This window comes from Pyxicephalus adspersus, chromosome 4, assembly GCF_032062135.1.
Source record: "Pyxicephalus adspersus chromosome 4, UCB_Pads_2.0, whole genome shotgun sequence".
Lineage (NCBI taxonomy): Eukaryota > Metazoa > Chordata > Amphibia > Anura > Pyxicephalidae > Pyxicephalus > Pyxicephalus adspersus.
Window position 1 is genome coordinate 97,786,020 of NC_092861.1, and position 22,398 is coordinate 97,808,417.

At 39.5% G+C, this 22,398-nt stretch overlaps 1 protein-coding gene across 2 annotated transcripts in view; it reads left to right on the forward strand.

Annotated features, from left to right (window-relative positions):
• The window catches only part of FMN2 (formin 2), a 134,264-nt gene that overhangs the window by 61,958 nt on the left and 49,908 nt on the right, over positions 1-22,398 (forward strand). For both annotated transcript variants that reach the window (XM_072409087.1, XM_072409086.1), the window contains exons 7-10: positions 1,980-2,067; positions 3,057-3,118; positions 3,639-3,730; positions 16,960-17,089. In XM_072409087.1, coding sequence (XP_072265188.1) covers positions 1,980-2,067; positions 3,057-3,118; positions 3,639-3,730; positions 16,960-17,089 — 372 coding nt within the window. The remainder of the gene's footprint in view (positions 1-1,979; positions 2,068-3,056; positions 3,119-3,638; positions 3,731-16,959; positions 17,090-22,398) is intronic.

Sequence of the window (22,398 nt, forward strand, 5' to 3'; positions counted from 1 at the left end):
ACTGTGGCCCTGATTTATGAAAGCTCTCCAAGGCTGGAGAGAATACACTTTCATCAGTGAAGCTGGGTGGTCCAGCAAACCTGGAATGGATCTGGTCCAGGATTCAAAACATTTGCTAGCAAATATCAAATGATTTTTAAATCATTTTTCCATTTTCATTCCATTTTCTGGACCACCCAGCTTCACTTCTGAAAGTGTATTCTCTCCAGCCTTGGAGAGGTTTCATAAATCAGGGCCATTATATCAATCCATATATATATATAAGATTTCTTTGTATTGGACCTAATACAGCTTTTTTGTATTGAATCCAATACAAAATTATTTATTAATTTCCCACCGCTCCTCCCGCCTGCACCGTTGCATGCACCAATGTCCCCGGAAACCCTGGAAACTTCTCTGCAGTCACCCGGAGAAGATCGAAGAGGGAGGATGTCACCTGAGGACCTGCGGGGACAAGCAGGACACCAACGGAGCAAGGTAAGTGTTTTTTTTTTATGTTTTAAGCAACCCCGAGTGTGACTCGGGATTACCGCTTTTAGCATGTAAAATCCACCCCAAGTCAGAGGGGTTAATACACAATTTATTTTCTTGCATAAACAAGATGTGACTGGTTGTCTTTAATTTGAACACTGTAGGAAAAGGTGAGTTTTAGGAGTAGAGAAAAGACAGGCTTTTTTTAGGGCACAGAGTGTTTTTCATAAAACAATAAAATTTATTTCAATGGAAAATATTCTAAAACTAGACAGAGATGACCTATGTGACCTTTTTGTGCTAACAAAGTTATTATCCATAAGTTATAACACTAGTTATTATCCAGTAGATAAGGTATTACCTTATACCTTACCTTACCTTATCCTTACCTTATCAACAATACAAATATCTATTTTTCTCCTAACATCTACGACTTATCACCCAAATGCCCTTAAAGAGCCTTACAAAGGATGTTCTATTCCTAACCATAGGACTAGCCCTTATTGTAAGTTATTTATCCCACAATATATACTACCGAAAAAAATTATGCTATTATTGGTAAAAACCTACATTAAACAATTTTATTTCCACTGTTCATCCCCTTTTCCCTCCCTCTTCTCATCCCTAGTTGCTTTTTTTAAGCACTACGGCTTTTATAACTGAATCACTTCACAAGTAGTATGAGAACAACTGGCCTCCACAGAAAAGATTTCAGCAATACTACCAAGTAAGCATTATTAGCATCAATCTGATTACTCTAAGACCATTATACTATTATAAATATTTGATATCTGACCTCTCTTATTACCTACAACCCAAAAGGTCCCTCCAACAAACCCCTGAAAAAGCCTTATCAGGCGAAACGCGTTGAGTGGGAAACAAAACTATTGCTGTCTGAACAGGACCAAAACTATTTGCACCGTATGCTTACCTGTTTGTTACCTAGCTTAGTTTTCTTATGTTAGCACTAGGCACTAGCATAGGTCATCTCTGTCTAGTTTTAGAATATTTTCGATTGAAATAAAGTTTATTGTTTTATGAAAAACACTCCATGCCCTAAAAAAGCCTTTCTTTTCTTTATTCCTAAAACTCACCTTCTCATTATAACCATCAGGCTGGGCACACAATAAATTATCCCTTCTAAAAGCTCTTGGGTTACCACTTTTGGTGAAAATAACCTTCTCATTTGAACACTGTAATATAAAAAAATGTCCCACTGGTAATACATCATACTTCTCAATAAAATGTATTGGGCGATCATTTAAATATAACTACTGATTGGTTGCTATTTTTTTATACATTGCACTTTTCCTTATGTATTGCTTGTTACCATATACTTTTAAACATGCACTGATAACAACAAATACCTCAGAACCACAAACTCTATACAATCTAGACTTCCAATATAGTTAATGGAACATTTGTCTGGAGTAAAAAAAATCTTCTACTAGCAGTTTTTACATGGTTGGGGTTGAAAGAAACAGCTTATGTTTTTTTTCCCCCAACAGGTTGTTAAACTGTTAAGCAATAAAAGATCACAAGCTGTGGGAATATTGATGTCAAGCCTTCACTTAGACATGAAAGATATTCAGAATGGTAAGCATGATCATTTTTTAAAACTATGGTATTTTGAAAGAATTAAACTTTGTTATACTGTATGTGCAATTTTGGGGTTCATGTAACATATAGTTAAATGTAAGAGACATTCATGCATTTTTATGAGCATTCATGCTATAAAGAGTTAAAATCCAGTGTATGCCAAACACTTGCTATACAGTGTTTTTTATTTTTTACCTCAAGTAATTATATATGCAAGCTATAGGATCCCTTGAATTCCTTCCTTTGGCTTTATAATTTTTTTTATGGTAATGTAAAAAATGGATCTGAGGAGTCCTTAGCTTTCATTTTTAATAACCTAAGTTAACCTATATAAATCCTGTTTAATAATAATAGCAATAATAACCAATAGAAAGTATCACATAAATTACAAACATACTGCAAGTAAAAATATACAAACATAAGTAAAAAAATAACATTATATTGCTTAAATAAATGAAGTTAGTTGGATACAGCTCTTAAAGACACATATAGTTTGTTACAGAAGCAGCAGAATCTGTATCACCCTATGATTGCAGGCATTCCTCTCCCTAATAGATACCAATCTTAAAGTGGCACATCAGGCAAACAGATGAGCATGCAATTCAAATACATATGTGAACGGTCTATAAATTTCCAAAAAATATGCAATTCCCTTTCACCACTCCTATAATTCACTAACCTTCTCAAAGCCAGTGATAAACATTCATCTTCAGTAAGAGCAGGCAAAATCACCTGATTTTTACTTTCTTACTGCCGTTTTATTTTCAATTTGGGCTTTGAGAGAACATTTACCGTGGTTTATATTTTAACATGCATTGCTGGTAAAATAGTGGCAGAATCATTTATCAACTCATTTTGCAGCCTGGTAGGAACTTTTAAAAGAAAAAGTTAACCCTAAAAGGAGGTTACAAGCCAGACCCCAAGCAGCAGTGTCTGTGTTTAAGACTAAAAGAAATCGTGATTATATTTCTATTTCCTTATTTTAGCCATTTTGAAAATGGACTACTCAGTTGTTGATTTAGAAACTCTTCAAGCTCTGTATGAAAATGTAAGTATTATTTGAACATGATATTCATGTAAATCATCTACAATTATTTTCGGTGTGTTTGCAAACCAGAATTTAAAGTTAATTATATAAAGCTGTTTATGATCGCAATACATCCTTGTTTTTTTATTTTTTGTTTATAGTATAATAGAAAATGCTGGCCAACTCTGAATGCAGTTAGGGTCTAGATGTATGGATCCAGATGAGATGAACAATGTGTACTATGTTTCTTTACCAATGAAAATACTAAAACAATCCAGAAACAGCAACAGTCTACAAGAGGACTAGAATAGCAGGGGGTAACTTTTTGACAGTGCTGACATCAAGGAAGAATGGCACCCAATCAGACCGTAATTAAGGAATAATACAACAGAATAATAAAACATCTTAATAAGGTGCATATGAAGAACATGTAATTGACAAATAACAGGCATAGCTATAGAAATTCAAAAGGAAAAAGGTAGAGTGTGACTTTATTTATTGTTTTTCTGGCATTGTGATGCACTGTATGTTGTTTGAACAGAGAGCTGCATCAGAAGAACAGGAAAAAATTGAAAAACATTTCAAGGCTTCAAAAATGAAGGAAAATTCGAAACCACTGGACAAACCTGAACAGTAAGTAACAATTTAGTTTCCTATTTGTCATGTAATAGCAAGCATAAATATATAATATAAGTAAAACATTCATTTTAGATCATTACACTGGGAATAACTTGGCAATGTGTATGTAGCACTGTGGGTGAAAAATACAGCAAGATTAAATGATGTATGACATCTTTATTTCTCTGCTGAAGTATTAAATCAAAATTGATCAGTGTGTTGTCTGTTTGTAAAAAAAAGCTGTAATTTTTTTTAAAGCTTTGTTTAAAAAATCTTTATTTAAGGCATTGTTTTAAAGCAACACCCCTGTGCAAGACTGTGCTTGTTATTATCTAGGCATACCTGTTCTCTTACAGTCTATCCCAAACCCATTTACCAGGAATCATAATCTAAGAACTCCTGCTTGTGTTACAGGAATGGTATTTCAGTTAACATATATGGCCTGATTCATCAATAAAATGCACGTACACTCGACGCGCTTACGTACGCGCCAGTCAGCAACCTCTATTAGCGCGTGTCGGGCCCGAGTTCTAATGAACTCGCCTGCCGGTTTCCTGCAAAGATCTCAAATACGCCAATTAAGACGAATAATTTTCAGCTGTGCGATTCAGAAGGAGATGTTAACCTAAATGGTGAGGTGATAGCAATTGATTAGTGCACACCTGCGCCCTGTTCTGTGCGCATCTCCAGTCCATTTTACAGGTCAGTTTGAATCTTTAACCCCCCCCAGCGGTAATCCCGAGTGTGACTCGGGGTGGCTTTTACATGCAAAAAGCGGTAATCCCGAGTCACACTCGGGGTAACTTTAGAAGCCCCCCTTTCCTTTTTCAGCCACGCTCGGATGGTCCCGCTGTGATGCCGGGGCGCCGGTCCGTCGGGGGCAAGGCCGGGCGGGAAATTTAAAAGCAGATTACTGATTACTTTTAAATACCACCCAGGTCCTTGCCTCGCCGCTGCTCGCATCAGCAGTGAGATGTGAAGCACAATGCAGGACTTCTGCATTGTGCTTCACATCTCACTGCAGATGCGAGCAGCAATAGTAAATTCTGGGGGTGATGCCAGCATTGTGCTTTGCATCTCTCTGGAGATGCAGAGCAGCAGCTCCAGCGTTGGGGTGAGGCGGGCGGGACATCCCCACTCGCATCACCCGGGAGGATGTGACATCTTCCGGGTGATGCGACATCTTCCGGGTGATGCGAGTGGTGATGTATTGGGGGGTGTGTCCAGGCGGGAAATTTAAAAGCAGATTACAATGTAAATTGTATCAAAAACTGACAGAATTAGAACGCTAGGGGGGTTAATGCTTGAAGTTTTTTTTTTGTAAGTGTTACTTTTTTATGTTACATTCTACTCAATCACAAACTTGCTTCATTTATAGTCACATTTGTTGCACTTCTTGTTACTTTTTCTTTTGGTTGCAACACTGCAAACTAATTTCTATCAAGCTGGTGGCACTTTCAAATATGTCATCACACAATAGTATGAGTGTAAAAAAATGTGAACAAACATTTTTGACCTGAAAAAAAATTTAATTCTAGTTTGACTTTAGAGAATATTCTAACAAATATTTTAGTAATGGATTATAGGCAAACATGTTATAATACATTTAGTGATCACATTTAGTGATTTAAAACGTTTAGTGATTTCACTTGTATGTGTATGTCAAAATACATTTAAATGTATATAAATACATATGCATTTTCATTAGTACTATTTTTACTGGACTGGTTTGTGTGTGTGTGTGTGTGTGTGGGGGGGGGTTAATCAAGTAGGTTTGCTTGGATGGTATGCATTGATGTGATTTTTTTGTAATCCTCATGATTGTTAGTTTCATCTGTTGCTGCAATGTTTTTGTGCCTGGTTTGTAATGCCAGTTTCTGTAGTTTAGCAATTCTTCAGCAATGTGTTGTCATTTATGTTGTCATCCACAAGTATTGAGTACAAATGTCTGCATGGTTTCCACACCAAACTCCTACTTGACCCCCCTTGATTGCCTTTGTCACATATTGGTATTTGAATGCATTATTTACATAGTCCTTTTCTGAATAAATTGTCATTATACTGATTAAATTTCTGATTAAATTGTTGCATACTCATTCTAACACACCTGATGGTGATGGAAGGAGGTCCAGGTTGCCAAGCACAACATCAAAGCACATTGATTGCCAAGCTCACAAGCAGGGTCTCGCACTCTTGGAAATGAACAGATGTTGTGTTGTTGCTTAACTTAATGTTCATAAATACTAGAGTGTATGAATTATTTAGGCGTTTACACAAAACAAATAGTACTAGTATATCAAACTTCCAAGGCCAAATCCACTTTTTGCCAAACATTTTCTTGCTTTTCCATCCCTTCAGGGTGTTTTTTGCAGATTTGAATGGCATTTTAGATCTTGGCCCACTATATATAAATGACTTACTCACCTCAGCTTGGTAATGGAAGCACCTAAAGGTGGATTCCTTCTTTTAACCAGAAGCAATATCCTCCATGAATGTTGCTTGTAGCCAAGTCCATGATATCAGAAATCATAGGAAGAAAAATCTTTTCGATGTGAAGCAATATGGTCCAAAAAGCCCTCTTTGCCTATTTCTTCTTATAATTGCTCTTTTCTATGTATATGTACACATATCTAAATGCATACATACATGTTTGGCTTTATGTGCACTCATGTCTAAACATACATGAGTGCATATGAAGCAAAACAAGCAATATACACAAAAAAATACAAATTTACCTTAATGAGGACTGTGCAAAAGTGCAGTGCATTTTTCAACTGATAAAACAGTTCAGGCGCACGTATGAGCTACACGCTCCTGAAGTTTGGCGCACAACTATGCGCATCAAACAACTGAGTTTTAACAAGACAATTGTGCTGTTTTTAGCCTTACAAATAATTCAGAGAAAGGAACAGCTTAAAAAAAAATCACAATTTTTTTTTAAACTTTGTGTTCTGGGAGATTGGAAAGGAAATCACATAACAACAAACCCCCAAAAAACAAACAACAACATTTTACAAACAACTTTATTCAAAAGAAACATTTGCTAAAAGGTCACAATAAAATATAAAAACACATCAAAACCAAAAAAAAACACATCACTAAAATTTACACTGACAAATGACAAAAAAATTAAAAAGAACAAACAAAACACATGTAAACCCACACTTCCATGTAAAGCCAAAATAGTTAAAAAATGGCCCAACAAATATTGCTTTCAAGAAATACTTACCAAACCAATATGCAATTTTGCCCTATCAAGGGTGGAAAACTGGACTAGAAAATATTTATGCAGGACAAATATTGAAAAGTGGTAATAAAGGCAGAATTTTGCAATCAAACAATATGGCCGAGTGTGCATGCGCCGCCGTCCATAAAGGCTGCTTTCTAGACAGCTCAGCACCCTCTAGATCCCTTAACAGCTCTCATTGTAGCGCTACTCGGCAGCCACGCTACAAATCAGCTGTGCAGGCTCCAGACTAGGCTGTATTTCAGTCTGGCTGAGCTTTTACAAACAGAGCTGGCTAGGGTTACAGAGACTATCACTTCGGAGCTGCGACAAGATTTACAGAACCTGGGCACCAGAATTGATGTTTTTGAGTGTCACGAGTTACCCAGAATTCCAAAGAAATCTCAGTTTTGCAAGACCAGATTGAGGACCTGCAACTTAAACTTGATGACCTGGAAAATAGATCCTGTAGAAATAATTTTAGGATCAGAGGCCTCCCTGAATCAGTGAAAGATATTACAGAAGCTGTGAGGCGATTCCTACAAGATCTCTTACCAGATTTACCAGAGTCCCACTTTGTAATTGACAGGGCACACAGGGCTCTTGTGGCGCGCAGGCAGGACGGTCCACCTGGGGATGTGATTGTCAAGCCTCACTACTTTACTCCTAAAGAAGCTCTTCTGAAGGTAACCAGGGGCCTGGATCATATTGAGATGGAAGGCCACCTGATACAAATTTTCTCCGACATAACGCCATTTACTATTCAACGCAGGAGGGAGCTCAAACCCCTATTACAAGTTCTGATTAATCACAAGATTAAATATTCCCTTTGAAATGGATTTTCCAGCTTCAAGGTAAAAGTTTTTCCTTCCCCTCTTTTGGTAAGGGTGAACAACTCCTCAAGGATTTGGATTTAATCCAGAGGGAAGACGCTCCACCCACGCTGGGCAGGGAAGCTTCCACCGCTCTGTACCCACTTTGGAATAAGGCCAAAGCATCTGGCAAACATCCTCAGAAGACACCTTGAAAATTTTTGCTGGATGCTATCCTGTTGCAGTTTCTATTTTTTTCTTTTCCCTTGTTTTTTTCTCATGGAGGGCGTCCGGGTGCCCTACCTTTGTGGTTGTTATAATGCAGTATAAAGATTGATCTTTTCCTGTTCTCTCCGCACTTTTTACTGGTCTTTTATATATCGAGACCCCGGACCTGTCTTTTTTTAAGTGACTGCTGCTATGGCCCCAAGACGGGGCGCCATTGTTACTATTGGTCAAAAGTGTACTGGTTTTTTATTATACCTCATTGAGCTACCTGTGAAGTGGCTGCCGAGCCCATATTAAGCATATGGTCTCCTCAGGTTGCTATTCTTATGTTGTGCCAAATTTGCATGATGAGATCATATGCCTTTGACATGCCCTCAACCAACAGGGAATCTAGTTCGGGTCTTATTTATTTTCATGACCCGGCCAGACTCTCCCTGACGAGATGGAGCTTTTTGGAGCTCCTAGAAGCACGGGAGGTGAGGCTCCCCTCCGTTGTTCGGGACCTTATTTTTCCCGGGGTCGGGGAGGGACCGGATCCAAACTACATAGTATTCTGGTGAGTTGGATGCTTGTTTCTTGTTTGTTCTCTTTGTTTTTTTTGTTTCCCTAAGGACCCGTTTCTCCTCCTTACCCCCAGAGGAAGTACACGCATGGCTCAGTTAGTAGTACGTATTAATGGCGACTGAGCCACCCACGGTGCCGCAACTTCTACCAAGCTAATATTGCTTTCTCATAATGTTCAGGGTCTTAACTCTCTGCTTAAGAGGTTTAAAGCGTTCCAATACTATAACTTCTTAAAGGTCGATATCTTAGCTTTGCAGGAAACACATTTTTCCAACAATTCTGTCCCGAGGTATTTTCATAAAAACTCTCATCTTCTCATCTTCTACAATGCAAACTCAGACAACAAGAAATGTGGGGTCCTTTTGTGTTTTAGAAAGAGCTTGAATTTTGCACCTCGAGGTCTTTAGGGACCCAGGAGGTAGGTTTTTGGTGGTGATTGGTTATGTCCGATTGCAGCTAATTACAGTAGTATCCTGCTATGCGCCCAATGAGGGTCAATTGGTGTTTTTCCACACCTTCCTGGGCGAGATATGGCCTAAAGTGAAGGGTTCTCTTATCCTGTTAGGCGACTGTAATCTGGCTCTTGATCACATTTTGGATAAATCCAAATTAAGCAGATATAGAGACCCTCCCAAAAAAAGTCATGGCCTCTCTCTTTTGCTGAGAAATAATGACCTTATAGATATTTGGCAGGAAATGAATCCATCAGTCAGGGACTATACCTACTTTTCGGCGGCCCATAACCAGTATTCCTGTATTGATCATGGGTTTGTCCAGTCCCACATGCTCCCAAACATACTTGGGGCCCGAATCTTGTCAACCCCTTGGTCCGATCATGATCCCTTAGCACTGTATCTGACGGGTTTTAGCCAGCCCCAAGCCGGGTTCCGATGGAGACTTAATGAAAGTTTGGTCTCAGATACATTGGTAAGAGGGGGGATAAAAAAACCCTTTATGTGGCTTTTTTCAGATCAATGTCTCGAGCGATACCTCCCTGGCTATCAATTGGGAAACCCATAAAGCATATATTAAGGGGGAGCTTTACAAAATAGTCTCTTCACGCAAAAGGGCCCATAATAAATTGATTAATATCCATCTCCAAGAATACCACAGGCTACAGTTGCAACGCAAGAACGCTCCCCTTTCCGGGTTAAAGTCCCAGCTGGAGGCCAAATGCACCAACCTCAATTTGATTCTCATGACTAGGGCAGAGAAATCTATACGCTGGGCAGCACACAAATTTTTTCTGTGGAGTGACAAGCCAGGCAGCCTATTGGTTAATAAACTTGACCCTAGGCCTAGGACCCATGCCTTCCCTAAAATTAAGGTCAAAGATGGTAGGTTATCACAAAACCCAGAAAAAATATTGTCAGCTTGTGAGGACTTTTATGGTCGTTTATACAGTTCAGAAGACTCTGTTTCTTGAGACAGAATTGATGGGTTCCTTCGGAATCTTAACCTCCCCAAACTGCATCCTAAACATAAAGCAATCCTGGAACGGCCATTTACAATTGAGGAATTGAATGGGGTTTTTAGATTCCTCAAATTGGGCAGCTCACCTGGCCCGAATGTTTTTTCTAATTTGTACTACAAATCATTTAGCTCAGTATTGGCGCCGCATTTGCTTGCTTATTTTAATTTTCTGCGGGAGGGGAACTCTCTCTTAGGCGATGCCAATAGAGCATTTTTCAGTGTAATCTCCAAACCGGGGAAAGATGCATCGGAAGTAGCAAATTATAGGCCCATCTCTTTGAATAATTGTGACCTTAAAATTATGACGAAGATCCTGTCAACCCGACTGGGTTCCCTTTTAGGAGCCTATTTTCATCCGGACCAGGTGGGCTTCCTACAACACAGGCAGGCCCCTGATCAAACGAGAAGGGCTATTGACCTCATTTCGGTAGTAAACTCCAGCTGGGACTTGGGCCATCAACGCCAGGCAATGTTGATTTCTGTCGACCTCCAAAAGGCCTTTGACAGTCTATCCTGGAGATACCTATTTCAGGTACTCTCCAGTATGAACTTTGGCGCCCATTTTACTAATTTGTTGCTGGCTTTCTATGACTCCCCAGAAGCAAAAATATCGCTGGGGGGATTTCTTTCTAAAGCTATCCTGATTAGAAGGGGGACCAGACAGGGATGTCCTCTCTCGCCCCTCTTGTTTGCCCTATCAATCGAACCTCTAGCGATAGCCATGCGAATGGACCCTAATATTAAAGGAATTAATTGTGGTCATGTTGAACACAAATGCGCCCTTTTTGCTGATGATATTTTGATGTTTATCACTTCCCCAACTACAATCTTTAAACTTCTAGATGATTTTTCTCTTTGCTCAGGCCTACGGGTAAATAAAGCTAAATCTCAAGCCCTCAATATAAATATTCCCTCAAGGTTGCTGACAGCAATCAAGGGAAAATTTGACTTCAGCTGGAGTGAGGAATCAATCCAGTATCTAGGTATCCAGTTGTCCCCCGCCTACAGTAGCCTAAACTATACGCCTTTGTTTAAAAAACTTTACGCGGATCTCCAGCGGTGGTCCCTCTCACCTCCATCGTGGCTGGGAAGGATTGCTGCTATCAAAATGAATCTACTCCCTAGACTACTTTACCTATTTCGCACTCTCCCAATTCAGGTCCCCCTGAAGGAGATTGTACTACTCCAGTCTGGAATAATGAAGTTTATCTGGGCAGGGAAAAAGAGCAGAATTCGTAAAGATACTCTATTTGCCCCTAAACAAATGGGAGGCCTGGTAGTACCACATCTTAAATACTAATATGTGGCAGCACAGGTGGCACAATTTTCACTAAGCACCTTGCATGGAGCCCGACCTCAATGGGTTGAGATAGAGAATCAGGATGGCTTTCCAGGCTCTATAGAATCTCTCATGTGGCACAGAAAAAGGCCGACAGGAACTATAAAATGCTCGGCACTGTCTCATTCCATTCAGCTATGGGATAAATACAGCAATCACCCAAAGTTATCGTCCCATCATAAACCTTTAACCCCACTTTGGAATAACCCGGATTTCCCGCCAGGTCAGCACCTAGTAAACTTTAATTGCTGGATCTCAAAGGGCTTTAGACAAGTGAAAGACTTGATAGATGTTCGCGCAGTGTTTACATGGGATTATTTGACCAGTAAACTTGAAATTCCTCCAACGGAACATTTTTTCCTTATAGACAATTGACTTTGTTTATCAACACGATATCTAGACAGGCCCTGAGACCCATGGGCTCCTCCCCATTCAAAAGCACCTGCTCATCAATAGCCTCCACCAGAGGGCAATTTTCTATCATTTACTCTGCCTTAGTAGCCCCTTTCGAGCAAACATGGGAATTGGAATAGTGGTGGGACGTAGTATACTCGCTTTCCAAGGTCTCCCTGAACTCTGCTTTGGTGGAAGCCAACTGTAAAGTAGCACTTATAAATTATTGAAGTATATAATTATATATGTATATGCATTTATATATATATATATATATATATATATATACACACACACATATACATATATATCTATAAGAAGCAAACAAGAACGTGTGTGTGCTTGTGACTTTTGTGGGAAAATCTAGTCCGATGGCAAAGCCGAGGCTTCGCCTGCGGAAAGTCGCAAAATGTACCCCCAGGCGGCTCCTCCGATCAGGCATCTTAAGCGTTTAGATAAGCTGAACTCAGTTAACTCTTGCCCAACAGGACAGAAACAAATCATTTTAAAATATGTTTTTTTCTTAGCCTAGCTAGCCAGTGTAAAACTGCCGGGGGTGCGCGGCTCCAGCAGCGAGCTTATTTCTGTTACTAACTTCCGCGGGAATATGCCAGCACCTGAAACTTAGTTGGTGAATTGAGCGAAGGCTTCCGATTTTGGATTGCAAATACAAATGCGCAACCCAGCCTCCGATTTTGCTTGGTGAATCAGGGCCATAGTTGCATGCTCCTCTTGCTGCCACTCAGCTATCAATTAGGTTTAATACAATAGAATTATTGGCAAACAAAACAACGTTATTGACATTAATAAAATTAATAAAAAAGCAGTTTTTATATAAAAAAAAAACAGCTGTAAGACTATCCAGCACAAATTCAAAATTTGAATCTCTGGATTGAATGTAATTATTGCAGCAAAAGAGAAAGGGAAATAAAAAAAAGTTCAAGTTGTCACATACTCTTGTATTTGAGATTGGGGGATAAAAAATGCAAACTCACAATTCCACCTTAGCTAGTTTCTTCATGCAACATTGAATAGCTTCAAAAACACAATAAATTCAATAGACCGAGACATTGAATATCCCATTCTGCCTGCCAAATTTAATCTCTGTGTATCCAATTGTTTTCCCCTGCAATCTTCACGTGATTGTGTATGGTATGTCTCCCATTCTGCCTGCCAAATTTCATCCCTGTGTATCTAATTGTTTTCCCCTGCAATCTCCATCTGATTGTGTATGGTACCTCTCATATTGTAGAATAATTTATTGCACCAACTTAAATCTCCCCATAGATTTATCTGTTCACTTTCCCTTAGCTCTAGCTGAGTGCACATTAAAATGTATTGCCCTGCCAACCCCCACCCTACCCAGGTTCAACTGATATCCCAAATTCCATGCTAATCCCATCAGTCCACCCATATTCAGGGCCCAAAGCACTTCTATTTAAACAACAGGCAAGGTCACGTGAGGACCCTAGCCACGTGCCCAAATTTCAACTGCTAACTTATAAGTGCAATGGGAATTAATCCAGGGAATCGAAACAGGAATTGGAACAAAATTGGACATACAATTACAATCTGCAACTCCCATTTCCTGTCTTTTGACTGATTCATCCACCTGGACTCCCACACAACCTCTACTGCTGCCATTCTGAAATGCTATTTCACCAAGCCATCTCTGTGACTGACTCATCATATCCCACTCCTGGAACTCAACAAGCTTATAAGCCTCACTACAACCCACATTACAGGACTGGCTCTCATGGACTGTACTCATATACCACTCAATTATCTGTTCAAATGTATTATTTACCCTGCACTCCCTTTGCTGGCACTATTCCCTGTCATTCCCAGTCTGATAACTCATTATCTCTCTGCTCTTTCACTCTCCTGCTTTCTCTGTCCGTGCTCCTACACCTTTTTTCTCTTCTGCTACTTTCTGGGGGCATCTCACCCAATCCTGGTCCCCCCCACAGCCTCTCTCTTCCAGACACTTTCAGCAAGATACTCCCTTCTCCTAACATCATCCCAATTCACCTTACCCATAAGTTCTTACCTCCTTTCTCTGAAACTCTATGGAATGCCAGATCTGTTGGCAATAAATGAACCTCTATACACAACCCTCTCCTTTCTAAATCTCTGAACTTCCTGGCTCTCATTGAAACTTGGCTTTCCTCTTCTGACTCTGCTGCTGCTCTCTGCGCCTGCACTTTACACATACCCCTAGACCTGGCAACAGAGTAGGGGGTGGTGTGGGTCTCATTCTCTCACCTAACTGTACATACAGAATCCTTTCTACCCCGCCCTCTCATTTTCACCTCTTTTGAAGTCCACTCCGTCCGTCTTTTCAGTCCCTCACTCCTCTTTGTCGCTGTTGTCTACGGCCCCTCCGGCCCAGTATCACAATTTTTGGATAACTTTGCCTCTTGGCTCCCACACATTCTTTTCCATGACCTGCTCATCCTCATCCTTAGGGACTTTAAAGTTGCAGTGGATGAGCCCAACCATCCTTCCTTAGCCAAACTGCTCTCCATTATTTAGACTCACACAGAACATAAACGGCCTGGTATTTTCCAAACTCTGCAACCTCACCCTCCTTGACAACTCACAATTTTCCCTTGCTGATCACAACCTTATCACCTTCAACCTATCGACCTCTTGCCCCCTTTGCCACATCCCAGACCTGGTCAATGGCGGAGAGATATCAGGAACCTTGACCACAACCTATTCTCAAACAGCCTTATGCCCCTAACCCCTACCCTCTCTAAAATCACATTTCCACATAAGGCTGCCACTCGGTTCAACCACACTCTATCTCTGGCTCTAAATAAAGTTGCCCCTGTCATTTTCCCCTACCCCCGTCCCTGGCACAACAATCAAACCAAACAGCTACAAAAGACTGGTTATGCAGCTGAGCGCAAGTTGAGAAAATCTGGCCTTAGCGCTGACTTCATGGACTACAAAGCCAAGCTACAAAACTTTAACACTAAGCTCACTGTCACCAAGCAAAATTATTTCTCCGCTGTCATTTCCTTTCAAGCGTCCAACCCATGCAGCTTCTTCCCAACCATTGACTTCCCAACCATAAACCCCACACCTGCTCCCCCCACAACAACCTTCTCTGCCCAAGACATTGCCACTTACTTTCGAGATAAAATTGACAAAATCAGACATGATGTCTCTGCTCACTGGGCCACTGCAACCATATCCACCCCTTTTATTATTATTATTACTAATAAACAGGATTTATATAGCGCCAACATATTACGCATCGCTGTACACCCCTTCCACCAGTATCCAGCCTCCCTCAGCCCTGTTACTGTGGATGAAGTCGCCTCTCTTCTCTCATCATCTCCATCTACTACCTGTCCACTTGACTCAATTCCCTCTGATCTACTCCGTGCCCATTCCTCCACCCTGGCCCCTGCCCTAACCAAACTATTCAATCTCTCCCTTTCCTCTGGTATCTCCCCCTCCGCTTTCAAATATGCCATAATTCTCCCTATCCTGAAGAAACTCTCACTGGACCCCTCACTAGAGCTTCTAGCTACCGTCCTATCTCTCTTCTTCCATATGTTTCCAAACTTCTTAAGCGCCTTGTCTACAGAAGACTCACTGATTACCTGAGCACCAACTCTCTCCTTGACCCTCTCCAGTCTGATTTTCGAGCTTCCCATTCCACCGAAACAGCCCTTACTAAAGTGGCCAGTGGCCTCATCAAGTCTCAAGGCAACTTTTTCCCTCTTCCTTCTCCTTGATCTTTCCTCGGCTTTTGACACTGTTGATCACCCCCTTCTAATACAAACCATGCGCTCTATTGGTAATAGTGACACTGCTCTCTCCTGGTTTGTTTCCTATCTGTCTGACCACTCCTTTCAAGTTTCTTTCAATTGTAATTCCTCCTCTCCCACTCTCCTCCCTGTTGGTGTTCCCCAAGGGTCAGCCTTTGGACCAGTTCTCTTTTCTCTGTACACCTCCTTTCTCAGTAGTCTCATATCCTCCTTTGACTTACAGTACCATCTGTATGCGGACGACACTCATATCTATCTGTCTACCCCTGACTTGTCTCCTTCAGTCCTGGATAAGGTCTCATTCTGCCTGTCACCCATATCATCATGGATGTCTGACCAAATCCTGAAACTCAACCTGGACAAAACAGAATTCATCATCTTCCCCCCATCCCTCAAATTCTAAATCTCCCCTGACATATTTTCAACTGTTAACAACACTGTTATTCATCCCTCACTCCAGGCACGCTGTCTTGGCGCCACCTTTGATTCTGTCCTCATTTATCCCCTATATTCAGAATATTTTTAGGTCCTGTCACTTTCATCTACACAACTCTCCAAAATCCACCCCTACCTGTCCCCAGAGACCATAAAGCTCTTTGTACATGCTCTTATCATCTCTCATCTGGACTACTGTAACATCTTCCTCTCTGGTATTCCACTAACGCAACTTTATCCTCTACAATCTATTATGAATGCTGCAGGCAGACTCATCCATCCTACCACCGCTCCTCTTCTGCTGCTTCTCTTTGCAGTTCTCTTCACTGGCTTCCATTTCACCATAGAATCAAATTCAAGCTCCTGTGCTTTGCCTTCAAATCCCTCCACAGTTCTTGTCCCACTTACCTTTTTGACCTGGTAAAAAAATACTCCCCCAGCCGCTTTCTCTGCTCCTCTGATGACCTACAACTGACTTCCTCACTCAAAACCTCATCACACGCACGACTACAAAAGTTTTCTAGAGCTGTCCCAACTCCCAGGAATGGTCTTCCTTGTCCTATTCGGCTTGCACCTACTTTCTGCTCATTTAAAAGAGCACTCAAAACCCATTTTTTCAAACTTGTCTACCCATCTTCTTCTGTCTTTTGAAACCGTCACTACTTCCCACCACTACATATCTCCCCTCCTATTGTGTGTTAATTCCCCCACCTCCTAGATTGTAAGCTCTTCGGGGCAGGGTCCTCCCCTCCTTTGTCACTGTCTGTATTTGTCTGTCATTTGCAACCCCTATTTAATGTACAGCGCTGCAACCCCTATTTAATGTTGGTACTATATAAATCCTGTTTAATAATAGTAATAATAATATTATTATTTCTTTTTTCCTGCCAGTTTCCTTACTGTTATATTATGCATCTAATATTAAAGCAAATGCTACTGATCTTCAAAGTATTACTGACGTCTAACAATGTTGTTTTCACTTTATGCAGGTTCCTCTATGAATTGACAACTATACCAAATTTTTCAGAGCGAGTTTTTTGCATTTTGTTGCAGTCAACTATATCAGAAAGCATTAGTGCCATTCATCGGAAACTTGAATTGTTACAGAAGGTCTGTAAGGTTAGTTGCATTTACTACAACTACTACAACTAGAATTGAGGGTTTGAATGGTGTAACCATGGAATGCCGATCAATAAAGGTGGAAAATAGAAAATAAGGATATATCCCTTGGAAGGGACTAAGCCAACCCCCGAATATACATATAAGTAAATAAAATGAAAAAAAAACTCTTGTTTTTTTTTTTGGAAAATGTGCATAATGTATTCAGTGATGAATCTCATAGAATACATTCACATAGTAATACAAAGTGCAAAGTACAAAGTACAAAAAAAGGATCTTTAATGGCAGGAATCTGCCAACTAGTTAGAACTGGACATAAGCAACCTACTGTATTGTATACATAAAGTAGGATGTAGCAACTGCAGAAACCAAAGTAATAAGTGTTACACGCAGCCAGAAGACCTGAATCGTTTGCCCGAACAAGAGCTTCTTCAGGGGTAGCTGTGCGCTTAGCAAAGCAGTCATAAGTATAATATGTGGTCTGAGTATATCTTGAGACATAAATACATATTAGCATTTCATAAAATCATACCGGAATATACAATTATTCTATATGACTATCATATGTACCACATTATTAGAGTGGATATGTTAATAGCTGAATATAAATAATAATAAGTAAAATAAATAATACCTGCATAAACCCCTGGAGATTGCAGAGCTTGCAAGTTAGAGACAGCTAAAAGTGGCATGGACAAGGGAATCCCAGGACCCGCCTTAAATCCACTAGGGAGGATACACAGAGAGCCAAAATTAAAAATAAAGGCTAACCTTGAAATTTATTGAAAAAAATGTGGGTATTAGATATAAACACTTTTCATATGAAAACAAAGAGGTTTTGGTTCACATTCAATCTGGAACAAACTAATAATTGAGACAGAGGCATACATACATATTTTTTTTTTTAAATCATTTACCTTTTCCTTTTTTTGTAGCCTTCTGAGTTTAATTTCAATGGTAAAATTTTTGCACAGGCTAACAATAATAATACCCGTAGCAAGGAAAAATACAGCTGAGGGGGAGTGATGAAAATGGCAGACGCGGCCAATGCGTAGGTAAATCTTATCTTATGAGTGGCCCACCGCTGAAACTCCCTCTTCATTGAAATAGTGCCGCTACTGAAATTCCCGGCATTATTTGCATCTATAAAACAGTCCAATGTGGGGCCACACATAGGCAGAGAGCCCGCTGGTCTTTAGACGCTAGTGATGCCAGGAATTGTAGTAGTGGCGCTATTTCAATGCAATGGCAGGCCAGCTGCAGTTTATATTTAGGATTCCTTTGGGGGCCAAAAAAAGGACGTTGGGGGCCAGATTTGGCCCTCGGGCCGGAGTTTGAAGAGTATTTGAATGGTGGAGTAAATCTGGTAATGTGGATGCAAGAATGTTGTTTAGAAAGATGGGTATATATGTGTTGCACATGGTTAAATAGCTAATGGTTGAGAGTAAAAAATTGTGTTTGGGCTTGTCTTGAAATATGGAAATTGAAGTATCATAGAATTGAAATAGGGTTGGTGCTACCCTTGTGCTATGGAGCTGTTACATGCTCCACCCACTGAGGGGTCTGGGGTCGGTCCCCTACCTCTTCCCGCCGCGGGGGGGGGAGGGGTCGGGGGGAGGTCCTCCCTCAGAACTCTGCTTCATGAGCCACTGTACTTGCTACATTGTTGTTAATTGTTTCTTTCCCTGATGTTTTGTCCCTAACTACCACTCTATCCCCATTTTCATCAAAATCGCAATAAGGCTTACCTTGAAGAATGTCCACTGCTCCTCCTATTAGTATTTTAGTGTTTTTATCCTTTCTTCGAGTATCTGACATTTTTGCTTATCTTACACCATGTATGTTTTTATTTTTTTACTTTTGTATGTACCAATTTTTGATGCTTTTTATCCTTGCCAGAACTTGTCATACGTTATATTGAACATTGTATGGAAAATACTCTTCTATATTAAAGAGTACATCTATATATTGGAATATATTGGAAACAGAAATTATAATGTAAATAATAAACAGCAACACAAAGAATATAGTAATAAGTACATCAAACAAAGTGTGAATGGTGGTGATATTGGAAATATGCCAGATGATTATCGGTTACTTGAGGCCAGTGTCATGCCTCCCTGTGTAGCCATTACATACTGTACATCAACATCATACATTTACAAATCCAAAACAAATAGATTGTAGGTCAGGAGGTGAAACTCAAAGGTTTTATAGGTTACAGAAACGGTTTAAAGCTAAGCTCCTCATTGATTCCTGGGGCATATTTGGCTTTTAGAAAGAAAATCCAATTGGTTTTTTGTTGAAGTCATTTTTTATCTATGTCACCTCCTCTAGCATCTGGGGGTCATGTTTAAGAGCTGCGAATTTGATGCAGCTTGCATCAAATTTGTGCGAAGTATCTACGTGGAAACCTATAGGTGTTATCATTTTACCATTAAGAATCCAGTTCACGTGTTTGTATTACTGTTGTCTAAGTGTTCTTTTAGTTTTGCCGACATAAAATCTGCTGCATATACACATGGTAAGATAGATCATATGGAAATTAGAAAGCTTGATTTTCAAAAATCCACTCATATTGTTTATATCGACTACATTTAAATTTCCCGTTGGGCCTAGTGTCTTTTGGTACCATGTATTCAGGGTTATAATGGCTGATGTCTAGGAAATCTTTTAAAGACCCCGACTTTCTGTATGTGATTTGTGGTTTAAGATTTAGGATTTAAGATGTGTGTTCTAACATTAGGATCTCCCGAAAGAATGTTTCAATGTTTAGATAAAATATTCCGAATGGTGTTGTGGTGACGGTTGTATCGGGTGGTCAAGTAAAGTTTTGAGTCAGTTAGGGGTTTCTGGGTTTGATGAATGAGATTCTCTCTTTTTAATGTATATACCTTATGGTAAGATTTTTTTCAGAATTTTTTTGCTGTAGCCTCTGTCTAACAATCTGTTAGTGAGTGCTTTTGCCTCTATCTGAAAGTCTTTATTAGAAGTGCAGCTTCTTTTCAGTCTAAGCATTTTGCTGAATGGTATGCTGTTTTTGAGATGTTTGGGATATAAACTTAGGACATGCAAGATAGTGTTTCCTGTCATATGTTTTCTATAGAGGGATGTGGTAACATGTAAATCCTCTGTGATCATGATCTAGGAAGGGAATTTTGGTCAGATGGTAATTCATTGTAAATTTGAGATTGAATTGGTTATTTTGGATAAAATTGAACATCCTGGTGGGGAAGTCTGAGGGTCCTGTCCAAATTATTAAAATATTGTCAATGTACCACCGCCACATGAGTATGTGGGGTCGGTACATTGTGAAGCCAGGGTCTGAAAATAGGTGTTCGGGTCTTAAAATAGGTGGTCTGAAAAAATTGGCATTCAATGGTCGCACTTGGTTCCCATCGCCACACCCTGGACTTGAGGGTATACTCAATAATAATAATTTTTTGTGCGTGTGAAAAGTTGTATTAAAAATCTAATTTAAATATTAAATCTAATATTTCCTTTGTAAGGTTAACAAAGGTTTGTACATGGGGGTTATGGGAAAGAGGTGAAAAAAAAAGATTTTGGACGTTTTATTATAATTGAGATTGCATCCCCTAGGAGGGTGGGATTTGGGGAGATAATATCCAATGTGCTATGTACAAGATTTTCATCTAGTTGTTCATGTAGGGTTTTTAAAGTTCTGAAATGCTGAATTTTCAGGTCTTTTAAGTCTGAAACATTTTGCGATGCATTGGGTCTTGAAGAGCTATCATACATCAATTTAATAGTAAGATTTCCAGAACTAGAACTGAATCTGTTATACAGATTTTTATGGTAATCTCACTGCAAACAGATTTGACTATCACTTTTTAAACAACTATTTTAGACTGCTGACACTAACCGAATTGGTTATTATCCAATCTTGAATCTAATGAAAATACATAATCAAAACTCACAATGCATATGCAGCATGCTCTGTCCCTGTCACTACTGTTGCTGCTCCTATGCCACCCTGTCCAGCTGTCAAACTAAGGGCTGGGACTTGATGAGTAATACAGCTTTGGCTGCAGTGGCTGTTTTATGGAGCTTCTGAACAATGTAAACCCTGTTCAAAAGTGTAATTTAGGTATGCAAGATAATATCACCAAAAGAAAGCCTTGTATTTCCAAGAATAACATGACCAACCTTCCCCAAGTAATATAAATTTTCTGAAAGCAGGGAAAATGTAAAAACAAAATGTCCTATTTCCACGACAACAGTACTTAATAATCATTTTACAACAATATAATTATATTTTTTTAAATATGAAAACCAACCCAACACTTCTCAGATACTGTAATATCACTTGTAAAATGTGCAAAACAGTGAAGTATGTCAGATTTATTGTCGATATAGGCTATAAGTGAAATATTGGTTTATATACCGTAGAATAATATAGTGGCATCTAGACTAGTGTGCTCTGATGCATTTGAAGCAGAATTGTCTGAATAGAAAATTATATAAATAAAATGTGAAACAAAGGAGAAAAAAGAGATGGCAAATGAATGATCTTTCAAAGGTGTAGAATTCCAAAAATAGGTTTTAACTGCTCAAAATGTGACATCCATTACCAGTAAAAGCATTTAAAGTCTTGTTTAGAGATACTTTATTCATGATGTTGCTGCATTTTCCAACACAGAAAGAACACATTCCAATGAAAAAACCATTGCTGTTTAGTGTTCTCCTGATGGTGGACTCATGAATATCAACATGTTATGTATGTATCACCAATGTAAAATAGGCCTTCTTATGTTTGTTACCCTATAAGTTACCCTGGGTTTCTTTGTAACCTCTTGAACTAATACATGCCTTTTAGTTGGAGTAATCTTTGATGGCTGACCACTTCAGGGAAGGGTAACAGTTGTTTTGAATTTTCTCTATTTATACACAATGGGCTTGATTTACTATAGCTGTCCTAGACTGGAGAAGATAGTATATCATAGGTGAACCTGATGATCCAGAAAAACCTGGAATGGATTGGAATGGAATGGATCGTATATGTTCTTAGATGAACAAGAACTGTACAGTGTACAGCTGCACAGCTTCTCACCTTCATTCTTTCGACTTTCATATTCCTTCCCACGTTGCTATCATCCTTAATCCGAGTTTGCAGACTGTCAGTGAACTTGTCACCTAATACCCAAGTTGTTGGAACAGAACCTGGTTGTTAACTGAGGAGCATCTGTATTTACAACATTTAAAATAAACATAAGAACATAAAAACATAGCAAAAGCTGAAATGTAATTTCTGTTGTATTACCTACTGGCTTATTTTATGCTTTTATCCA